General features: G+C 38.4%; 1 protein-coding gene across 1 annotated transcript; it reads left to right on the top strand.

Annotated features, from left to right (window-relative positions):
- Positions 1–2,469: 2,469 nt before the first annotated feature.
- C1GALT1C1 (C1GALT1 specific chaperone 1) lies at positions 2,470–3,426 on the top strand (the record flags this gene model as incomplete). The annotated part of the gene is made up of 1 exon (XM_084258337.1): positions 2,470–3,426. The coding sequence occupies one exon, from the start codon at positions 2,470–2,472 to the stop codon at positions 3,424–3,426; it is 957 nt and encodes a 318-aa protein (XP_084114463.1).
- Positions 3,427–12,384: the final 8,958 nt, after the last annotated feature.

The raw sequence follows: 12,384 nt of genomic DNA, 5'->3' as shown, positions 1-12,384 counted from the left end.
CTGCACCCCGAGGGGGCCCGGGAGCGGGCCGCCTCCCCCCCTCTCCTGGGAAAAGCTTGGGCCCTGGCCCATTCCCAGCATGCTCCACGCGGGGTGCCCCAACGACAGGTGCAGAGGGAGGAATAGTAAATGAGAGGGACCGAAAGCCGCCTTCATGGAGGTTCTTTCTGCGCCCCCTCAATGGGGTCTTCTGTACCATTTTGCAGCCCTCTCTTTCCCATAATCCACCCCAGCCACCTCCACCTTCTAGAGAGATTCATCCTAACAACCACTCTGGCCTGTGCCTGTGTGTAATTTTAAGATTCTCTCCCTTCTGTGCATCAAATAGCCTATCAGGTTCATCTTCAGTGTTAGATTTTTATGGTCTCTCCGATTGGGGAAAAAAAAATCTAATCCTTAACATAATTTATGCAAAACATCCATTAGTAGTATCCTCATAGAAAGAATTCTGAATTACATATACCATTATCAAGCTAAAAGACACTTGTGAATTATATACTTGCCAGAAATAATGAAAATTATGTAAGATGAAATGCCAAAATTCTATATAAATATATATAAATTAATTTTAGAGTGCTTCTGACAATTCTGATATTAAGCGTTGTTCATTCCCTGTCAGTTATCTTTTCCTTCTTACAACTTCCTTTATTAAGTACTATGAGTGATACAGACAAACTGTCCTGCCTCTTTCTCCACACATACAACAGTTATATGTGCCAAACTGACACGCCTTGTCTTTCTAGTAAAAGTCAAAGTCCACTTCCTCCAGAAGAAAACCTAGGGATGTTTCCTTTTTAGTATGGTGGTGGTGGGTGCAAAATGTCAATTACAATTAACAGGCTCAACTTTTTTTTTCAATTTGTAGGAAAGCAAGGTTATTCAGTAGCTCGTTTATTAAATTCTCAATAATATGGGGAGAAACACTGTTGAGATCGTTATTCTGTGGTAGAAAAACCCTAAACTGATGTCAAGAGATCTGATTTCTGTTAAATTCTACCACTAAATGTATGATTTTTGGATCACTTTTTTAACTGCCGTGGAACTTCTGTTTCACTATGTGTAAAATGAGAGAAATGACATTAGGAAGTTTCTAAGGCCCCTTTTAAATTTAAGAGACGAAGGGAAAGAGATTCTTAAGTAGCTCAGTAGAACATTCCTTGTGAACATGGAAGGGACATTGGGAGAATCTTAAAATTGTATTTAGTGTTTGCTTTTCTTTTAATTTCTAATTGAAATAAAAGACTTCCCTTTTTGTTTTCTCAGAGGATAAGAAAATGTCTTTGGAGGAAATAAAAATGTTCATTAATGGGCCTATGGATGTGCCTATATTAACTCAGTTCTTATCCAAACAACTATTTTCACTGATGGACTGTATTACATTAGTTGAGATACTGTGTTATAAGGCATTTAGTCTTAGGAACAAAGAGGTAAATATTAACATATGGTCTCAATCTCTAGAAATTAGCTTTAGATGCCAGTAGGTCCTCAATGTCAACAATAGGTTCTCGGAAACAGACTTTAAGCAAAACGATATAATGAAAATGAAAGCAGGTCCTCAAATAATGTTTTGTTCAATATCAGACAGGATTATATATATATATATTTTAGAGTTTTATTTATTTGTGCATACAAGAAATGGGGTACAGGCCAGAGGTGTGTGGGGTGAGAGGATTCATCAGAGACAGAGTGGGGAACAGAATAGACAGACTGACTGAAATACACTGCTGAGGGGAGCAGTGGGTGAGTCAGAGATCTACTGCGCCATTTGGGTCACCTCCCTGGCAGGGGATCGAACTCGTGCTGCAGTGGCTACGGATAGCTTCATAGTGCTGCATCTTAACCCCTTGCACCACCAAGGAGGCCCCTAGGATTATATTTTAATCCTATCAAGGTTATAGCAAAAAGTTTTGTAGTACCAGCTGTACTCAAAACACCTAAAGACGGCAGTCATCATTTAAAGCACTGGGTTGAGAACAGAAATATCAGAATAGATACCATTGGTGATTTGCCACTTGTAGGTGTTTTTTACCTATTTGAGTTAAGGTTTTGACATAAAGGTGCATTTATATTTATAAAGGTATTTAAATAATATAATGCAAGCTTGTGAAACAAAATTCCTTTAAAGAGAATGATAGAAACCTCTGTAACATTAGATTCTAGGATTAATGGTTTGATTTAGTACTTGGATAATTAAATCCCCATAGATGAAGTGCAAAAATAGCCTCCCAGAAAATTCTATTGCTTAGAGATACTGCTGCAGAGTTCCACGTTATACTGAACAGTAATCAGATACCATTGAAGCTAATGATTTTTAAGACTCCTTGGTACTTTATGCAACTAATTTGATGTCAAGCTTGGGAACCATTTTCTGAAGTTAAGAGCAAATGTAAGTATTTAAGGAATAACAAATCATTAAACTAATTCTTGTCTATTAAGCAGCCTAAAGATTTTTTCTTCTTTATAGGAAAAATGCTTTCTGAAAGCAGTTCATTTTTGAAGGGTATGATGCTTGGAAGCTTTTTCTGTGCCTTGATCACTATGCTAGGACACATTAGAATTGGTCATGGAAATGGAATGCACCACCATGAACATCATCACCTACAAGCTCCTAATAAAGAAGATATCCTGAAAATTTCAGAGGATGAACGCATGGAGCTCAGCAAGAGCTTTCGAGTGTACTGTATCATCCTTGTAAAACCCAAAGATGTGAGTCTTTGGGCTGCAGTGAAGGAAACTTGGACCAAACACTGTGATAAAGCAGAGTTCTTCAGTTCTGAAAATGTTAAAGTGTTTGAGTCAATTAACATGGAAACAAATGACATGTGGTTAATGATGAGAAAAGCTTACAAATACGCCTTTGATAAATATAAAGACCAATACAACTGGTTCTTCCTGGCTTGCCCCACTACATTTGCTATTATTGAAAACTTAAAGTATTTTTTATTAAAAAAGGATCCATCACAACCTTTCTATCTAGGCCACACTGTAAAATCTGGTGACCTTGAATATGTGAGTGTAGAAGGAGGAATTGTCTTAAGTATTGAATCAATGAAAAGACTGAACCACCTTCTCAGTGTCCCTGAAAAGTGTCCTGAACAGGGAGGAATGATTTGGAAGATATCTGAAGATAAGCAGTTGGCAGTCTGCCTGAAATATGCTGGAGTGTTTGCAGAAAATGCAGAAGATTCTCAAGGAAAAGATGTATTTAATACCAAAACTGTTGGACTTTTTATTAAAGAAGCAATGACTAATCACCCCAACCTGGTGGTAGAAGGATGTTGCTCAGATATGGCTGTCACTTTTAATGGACTATCTCCTAATCAAATGCATGTGATGATGTATGGGGTATACCGTCTTAGGGCTTTTGGGCATGTTTTCAATGACGCTCTGGTTTTCTTACCTCCAAATGGTTCTGACAATGACTGATAAAGTAGAATGAGCATGCATAAGACATGTGATGTCATTATTTGTAATAACTACATATCCAAAACAACAGTATTTTTTTTTAGCTTGGTGGCATTAGTGTAATTGCACAATTAAATTTAGTAGTATATTTTTAAATAAGGTGGGTTTTTTTCATTTAACACACATGAAAATTTCAAACATTTTGGAAAGAAATGTTTTAAGAAGAATAATTTTGCAATTAAAAGGCATATTTATGTGATAAATTCTAATTTATAAGCATTAAAAATCGGTGGCATATTCTTTGCTGGTATCAAACATGTCTTTGGTTTTCTAAGATATGCGAATGAAATCTCTAGTAAATTGGTAGTTCAAGTAAAAGTTACGTATTTACTTCTAATGTTGGTGTATGTTCTGAGTCTCCCAAACAAGCAACAAAGGAAATGCTTCCAGTCAATGTGAAATTGAAGTTGAAATGGCTGAGAGAAAAAGTGAAAATGACTAATGAAGGTTATTCGTTTTCCTGGCAGCTAAATTAGTGGCATTCCTCAGCAGACAAATTTCAGTGTAACTCTGTTTACTTCTCTATGCAGATACTGAAATTGGAGTGGTGACGATTAAGAATAAAATATCACTTAACTGTATTGTCCAGTTAATAAAATTCTCAGCTGTGGCTTAGATAAAAATGTATCAGTTAAGATTTATTTTACTTCTGCTGGACAAGTGAATTCTGTGGAAGTTTCCAGACTACTTGTTTTGGTAGTCTGGCAGTTTCACTTTACTGAACTGAGTCTATCCTGATTTTGCTTAGCTGTTTGTGATTGTACCATATCTAACTATTTGTGGTGTAGAGGCCTTAGCCTCACCACACTGTTGTATTACCATACCAGTTGCCAAATTTCAGTGGCTACCCATAAGCTTTATCTAATTGTGGATACAATAGTTACTTTGCTTATGTATGTGTGAAATACTTGGAGCTGACTTGTCCTATAATCTGATCTGCACATGATGTATTAAGTCAGCTCCATAAGCCCCCATAGGTTATGAGACCGTGACATTTTAGCGATCAATATTTCCTGTAACTGACCTCATGATGTTAGTGTTCTCACAGCTTTTGCAAACCAGAAAGAGATATTCCTGAAGAGAGCCTCAGGTTTCAAATACTGATCAATGTAGTATGTAAAACTTAATGTATCTGATTTTTTAATGGGGGCTTTTGGTTAAGATAAAGGGTTATTCATTCTGAAAAATAAAACTTTTATCAATCACCCTAATATATGGTCTCAGGTGCAATTACTCCAGATCAATCATGTCCACTGTGCTACAATGATAATACCTCAGTGTGACCTGCAGTTTATGTCACCTTGCCCCCAACACCAATATATTAAAAACATTTCACTGCACTTACCACCTCCAATTACATTAGTGTACCAAGGCATAGTTGTAATAAATATTCAGAGAATGAATTCCATTGTTTGCTTTCCTAATTGGTGCTAAGGTAATAATTGCTTTTTAATCCAAAACGATGCCCTTGATTGTACAGGGTTTTTATACATGAGTGTTCCTTTATAAAATGTTAGTTGTTTCCACATGCTGTCTGTTTGAACTTGTTGGAACTAACTTGTACCCAGTCTTGCATATATAAATAGTACGGCTGAGGTCATGAGTACATATTTCATCACCATGTAGTAAAATAACCAAAAACTATACCTCTAACCCCACTCTGTTATTGAGGAGAAAATTGGGTAGAATGGAAGTCTAACATAAATTGATCATGACTGAATATATTTGATTTATGGTTAGCGGCTACTATAGTGGGCAGCACAGGTATAACCAGTTTCAGAAGTAAGAGATCCACTGACTAAGATTGAGAATGAAAAAAAACTTGAAGCTTCTAAAAGTTGTAATTATCTGGTTGGTTGTTTTGAATGTTTTAGCAGGCCCAGGCCATGTCCTTGCATGAATTCAATCGCTAGGTCTTCCTTCACAAAATTAAAATATGGGATTTGAAGTAAAATGTTTTATCTGGTTCAGGATCTCTCGAGTGCTCAGTGGGAAGGTTTCACTCACAACTCAAGCCAAACTGCATATAACCACAGTGTGAATTTATTGGAGAGAATTCAACATTACAATAATATATGCATACATTTAAATTGGTAGCAAAAGGGGGGAAAGGTAAGGAACCTCTTGGCAAAGTTCTGGAGACTGGCAGGGCAGAGCAGGCAGGACCCTATCCGCAGAGAGCTCCAGGAATCAGTTCATCTGCATGGAGAATGGAATACTAGAAGCCAGGGCAGCCTGGAAACCATGGGCATGGAGTCATCTCAAATTGCCTCACCACTGGTGCCTATATTTATGCCACTTCTCAGAGGGTTTCTTATGACCACTTGTTACTTTTTATTTAGGCGGGGCCTCTCTGCAACCAAATGTTTATCTGTCCTTGCTCTTAGCAAGGACTTCGTAAACAAGTAGTTGGTAACACGGGGTTGCTATGCTCTGTTATAATTGCCCCCGCTTTCCATCAGTCAGAGTCATTACAATATCAATACATATAACACCATGATCAGGCAGGATCCTTACAATATTAATATAACACAAAATTCATTACACCCCTTACTTTTTTTTCCCTTTCACATAGCTAAATGACTGCTTGTGTATCAAATGTGATTTATAATGCCCAGGTTTTTCTGTATTTAAATAAACCCATCTATTGGGCGTTCTTTGAGCACGACACACCTATATTAGGAGTTACTGAAAGCCCTGAATCTATTGATGTACCACTAATTTCCCCTTCATTTGTTAAGAACATTGTGTTCGTTTTGGTTCCAGCTGACTTGAATTGATGCATTCAGTCCCTGCATAAGAGATAATGTGAACAGTAGCAGAAAGAAAATTCATGCATTTGCAGACATTTGGTAAATACTGGGTGGGGGGGGGGCAAAGATTTTTGCTTGAAAAGAAATCTGTGAGGAACATGTTGTTTAGCTAGCCTTAAGTTATGATTATCCTATGAATACTGTTTCTTTTTACCTAGAAGACTCAAATATTATTGAGTCAATAAATACATAATTCAATGAAAGAAAAAGTTTTGCTTGCTTTTGGGATACAAAGAAATTCAGAAATATTTGCCAATATACCTACAAAGGATTCTCCCAAAGTTTAATTTAAAAATAATTTCAATATCAAGGATAAGATACTATAAAGAGGGCCTTCCTGGTGGCTCAAGGGGTTAAGCGCAGCACTATGAAGCTATCCACAGCCACCAGTTCGACCCCTAGCCAGGAAGCTAACCCACATGGTGCAGCAGACCTCTCCTGCCTCGCTAGCTGCTCCCCTTAGCAGTGTATTTCAGCAAATCTGCCTATTCTGCTCTCCACTTGGTCTCTGGCAAATCCTCTCACCCCCTGCACCTCTGGCCTATACCCATTCTTCTACGCAAAAATAAATAAAGTAAAAATAGTTTATTGTATGGGAAGGGAGAAAGGGAAGTCGGTAAATCAGTTAAAAGGGGTCAAATGTATGGTAAAGGATATAATTGCAAGTTTAGTGGTTAACTTAATGTAGTATATACATGTTGGTTTTCAATGATGCACACCTGAAATGTTTTAATACAGTCAATAAAAAGGTAAAGACACAAGTGAAATTATTTTAGTATATTTTTATTAAGCCCAGTGTATACAAATATTGTAATTACAACATGTAATCAATAGGGAAAAATTGATAGTGTACATTAAGTCTTTCAAATCCTGTATTTATTTTACAGTTGAGGCACAGGCCTAATAAATTCCAGAAGTATAAGACCCACCCAACAAAGGCTGACATGTTAATGGAAGAACACATGGAAGTTTCTTGTAAAAGCCCTGTTTATTCTTTTGGTTGTCTTGAATGCTATGGAAAATTTCTAGCTGACTTTTAGCAGGCCTCCTTGCGTAAGTTCAATCACTGGATCTTCCTTCTCAAAATTAAAACATAGACTCTAGAGCAAAATACAGATTGGACTGAATCAAACTGCTCCTGTAATTAATTTCAATGTTCACTAATGCTTTTCCCCACCTATCTCTTGGATATATTGATAGTCTCAAAGCAGCTGCTAGTTCTGCCTTTGCCCATTATACTCGACACTCTCTCATCTCCTCATTCCTTTTTAATTTTTTAAAATTTATTTCTTTTTGCATAGAAGAACTGGGGGGTAGGCCAGAGATACAGGGGGTGAGAGGATTCACCAGAGACAGATTGCGGAGTAGAAGAGGTGGATTTGCTGAAATACACTAAAGGGAGCAGCAGGCAAGACAGGAGAGGTCTGCTGCGCCATGTGGGTTAGCTCCCTGGCTGGAGATTGAACTAAGGCTGTCCTGGTGATAGTGCTGAGACTTAACCCCCAGGCCACCAGGGAGGCTTTATTTCCTTATTTAACTAGCCCCTTGAATACTTTTCTAAATAGATGCAGCAAAGGCTTTTAAATGGCATAATTGTGAAGGTAACTAAAAAAAAAAAATTCAGGGCCTCCCTGGTGGCACATAAGCAATGCACTATGAAGCAATCCGCAGCCTCTGCAGCACAAGTTCGATCCCCAGCCAGCCAGAGAGCAACCCACATGGCGAGGCAGACCTCTCCTGTCTTGCCCACTGCTCCCCTCAGCAGTGTATTTCAGTCTGCCTGCCTGTTCTGTTCCCCGATCTGTCTCTGGTGAATCCTCTCACCCCCCGCATCTCTGGCCTGTAGCCCAGCTCTTGTATGCATAAACAAATCTTAAAAAAAATTCAGACCTCAGCACTTAATCCAATTTCAAAAGCTTCTCCCAGTATACCCTATACCCTGCTTTTGAAGAGGGAACCAGAAAGACATTCTCTCAGAAGCACCAAAAACAAAAACAAAAAAAAAAAAAAAAACCACACTGCAAGCAACCCACATGCAAATCCCACCCATATTTTCCCATTGTGGAACCAAAGCTTGGCCAAGTCATACCTTTCTCCAATGCCCGTAAGCGAAGATGGCAACTGTGAGCTGAAGTTAACATTTTATGAAATACGAGGGGAGATTTTCAGCAAAAACGGCTTTGCTATCGGGCAAATCTGTTCAAATCCAAGTACTGTCATTTAGTAGCTATCTTTAGGAAGGTTATAATAAAACCTCTCTGGAGAATTAGTTTCCTCATCTGTAAAATGAGAATTTAAATCTACCTCATGGAATCATCATAAAGATTAAGAAAGATGTGTAAGCAGAGCTTGTGCATATAGTAGATGCTCAGAAAATGCTATCTCCCTTTCCCTCTCACCTGTTGGAACAAGTTTACTAGCACTTGACACAGTTAAATATATGTATCAATCCTTTTTATTAAATATCTTGATGGTAAAATGTTAAAATGATGTGAATAACATCTGATATTGCCTTTTCAAATTTACAAGGGAACACCTTAAGTTTTAAGATAACATCTGTACATTTATTCTGTGCCGTGGATTAAACAGCTCACCTTCAAACAGCTTTGTTTTTTTGAAAGATTTATTTATTCATGCATACAAGAACCGGGGTACAGGCCAGATGCCCAGGAGGGTGAGAGGATTCACCAGAGCCAGAGTGGGGAACAGAACAGGCAGACTGACTGAAAAACACTGCTGAGGGGAGCAGCAGGCAAGACAGGAGAGTCCGCCGTGCCATATGGAATTCTCATTGGCCGGCCGAGATAGACCCCACACTGCACAGGCTGCGGACAGCTTCACAGCACTGTGCTCAACCGCCTGCGCCACCAGGGGAAGCCCCAAACAGCTTTTTTGTAAAGTAAATATTTTTTAAGGAGAAATTGAGAAGTTGTTCTTAAGAACATTAACTTAGAACATGTTCCTCATTCACAGCTAATTACACATTATTGGAGCCAAATTTGCCCAAATTGGTTTCTATCCCCTCACAGCTTGATCAAGATATTTCTTCCTATACGCAAAAACCACTGCTTAAGTGAGACTCCAGCATCCTTAGTAAATGCATCTGAGCAGTTAGTAGTAGAGAGAGGGCTGGGTTTCGCAACAACCAGAAGCCACTGAGTCCACCTGCCTTCTCTCAGACCCCCGTATTCAGAGGCAAAAAAGCAGAATTACTTTGTAGACACCTTTCAAAACATTTTACAAAATACAAAATTTACCTTGTAAAAATACAACACAAATTCAGCGCAGTATAATTGTTGAAGTTTTTATTACAATACAGCCACTACTATTTTTAAAACAAAATAAAGCAACCCCAGTGAGAAATATTTTCCAATGATGTGCTTTTTGAAAGCTATGTAGGAAACAGATATTAGTTTGATGGGCTGGAGAGTGCTGTTATCCCACAAAATGAAACTCTTTCTATTCTGTATTCAAATACATCTCAGTTGAACCTACTTAAATTTAAAATGTTTGCACAAGCAAACTTTAGAAAAATCTTAGTCATGCAAAAACAAACTTTTTCCTAATCTTGGATAATGACATCTAAGAAAGCTAAGCTGTCCAGAGCCCAAAGGGCAAAAAGCACTCTCCTCCTACCCTCCTCACCCTGCCCAATTTAATCCAGATGTTTGAGTGAACACTGAGTTTTGACTTTAACAAAATGAATTATGAGGCAATACTAGAACTGATGAAAACAGTATTCAAATTAACAAGTGCATATGAAATATTTCATATCATGAAAATCTAAAATTTGTTAAAATATCAGTATGCAGAGACATTTCAAGCCCTGCAGATAGGCAAGCAAAACTGGAAGTGTGTGCTGCTTTTCAAAGTTGTCTGAAATTGAAGCTAACTCAAGGACTATTAATAGACAGTGTCAATCTAACATGCAGTTTCATCATGAAATCATCTTACCAGTTTGCAAGTTTCTAAACCTGAGGGCTTCAACATAGGACAATCCCAGGATTTGGGGACAAAAAGTATTCCCTTTTGAAATAGAAGTTCTTGAGAATAAAAGTGTATTTTTGACTTTGAAAGGCTCTCCATATGGCTTTCCCTGAGGTAAAGAAAACTGAATTTTATTTGTTTTGAAAGCATATGTTTGAGAAATGGCACTTTCTCAAAGCAAGTGCTTAGTTAAAACAAATGATTTATTACTTAAAATTCTATCTTTGCTCACATGCTTGTGAAAATCTGGTTTCACCATAGATTATATGAAAGTTAATAGCTATCAATGACAAGTCTGGTGTTAAAAACTAAAATTTTCGGGCCTCCCTGGTGGCGCAGGCGGTTGAGCGCCGCGCTGTGAAGCTGTCTGCAGATCCTGGCCAGCGGGCGAGAAGCCCAAATGGCGCAGCAGACCTCTCCTGACTCACCCGCTGCTCCCCTCAGCAGTGTATTTCAGTCAATCTGCCTGTTCTGTTCCCCACTCTGGCTCTGGTGAATCCTCTCCACCTCCCGCGCATCTGGCCTGTACCCCGGTTCTTGTATAAATATATAAATCTAAAAAAAATTAAAATATCTATCTTTTAAATGTAGGGGTTTTTCCCTCTATGGTAGAATACTGAGAACACTTAACAATGAACTTGAAAGGGATGAAGGAAATGGCTAAGCCTTAGAAGTCCCCAATATTTGCATATGCACTGAAATTGAAGTATTTTTTATTTTATAAAAATTTTGCACCAAAAGATAAACAGCTGGGACTACATCAAATTAAAGAGCTTCTGTACAGCAAAAGAGTAACCAAAACAGAGACACCCCACCGATTGGGAGAAAAATTTTTTAAGATTTATTTATCTATGCATACAAGAACTGGGGTACAGGCTGGAGATGCAAGGGGTGAGAGGATTCACCAGAGACAGAGTGGGGAGCAGAACACGCAGACTGACTGAAATACACTGCTGAGGGGAGCAGCGGGTGAGACAGGAGAGGTCTGCTGAGCCATGTGGGTCACCTCCCTGGCCGGGGATAGAACTCGTGCTGCAGTGGCTGCAAATAGCTTCATAGGTTGTGTCTTAACCCCTTGTGACACCAGGGATGCCCCTGGGAGAAAATTGTTTCATACAACACTAATGATAAAGGACTGATCACAAAAATCTACAAAGAGCTGATGAGACTCAACAACAACAAAGTAAATAATCCAGTCAAAAAAATGGGCAGAAGAGCTAAAAAGAAACTTCTCCAAAGAGGAAATGCAAATGGCCAACAGGCATATGAAAAAATGTTCAACATCACTTGTAATCAGGGAAATGCAAATCAAAACTACAATGAGATACCATCTTACACCAGTGAGAATGGCACATATTAAAAAAACTAGCAACAACAAATGTTGGCGAGGGTGTGGAGAAAAAGGAACTCTCCTGCACTGCTGGTGGCAGTGCAAACTGGTACAACTACTATGGAGAGCTGTGTGGAGATTCCTCAACCTGCTAAAGATAGAGCTTCCATATGATCCAGCAATTCCACTCCTAGGTATTTACCCAAAGGACACCGAAACATTCATTCAAAAGGGCACCTGCACCCCTATGTTTATAGCAGCACTATTTGCAATAGCTAAGCTTTGGAAACAACCCAAATGCCCAAAAATAGATGAGTGGATCAAGAAGATGTTGTACATATATACCATGGAATATTACTCAGCAATCAAAAAAGATAAACTCATGCAATTTGCAGCAATATGGATGGAGCTGGAAGGCATCATGCTCAGTGAAATAAGCCAGAAAGAAAAAGAAAAATACCAAATGGTCTCATTCTTAGCAGGAATTTAGAAAACCTAAATAAGGGACCAGGAAAAGGACAATTGCAATAAAGTAAAAATCAAAATCAACAAGCAACTATAAACCAGGGACACCCTATGGGGGCGGGGGAGGAGGGAATAGGATCAAAACAAGGCAGGGTGGGAATTGTATGGGGACTATGACCAAGATGAAAATGCATACACTGTGCAAAAATGAAAAATGATGTAAAAAACATAAAATTTAAAATAATAATAATAATAATAAAAAGTTTGCACCATTCTTCCTTTTTGTACAGTGTTTTGCTTTCTCCTCTCAGGTGTAGTCCCCAC

The sequence above is a fragment of the Talpa europaea genome, assembly GCF_964194135.1.
Source record: "Talpa europaea genome assembly, chromosome: X".
Classification (NCBI taxonomy): domain Eukaryota; kingdom Metazoa; phylum Chordata; class Mammalia; order Eulipotyphla; family Talpidae; genus Talpa; species Talpa europaea.
The sequence above is the reverse complement of the archived record's forward strand: the minus strand, read 5'-3'. Positions and strand labels throughout refer to the sequence as shown.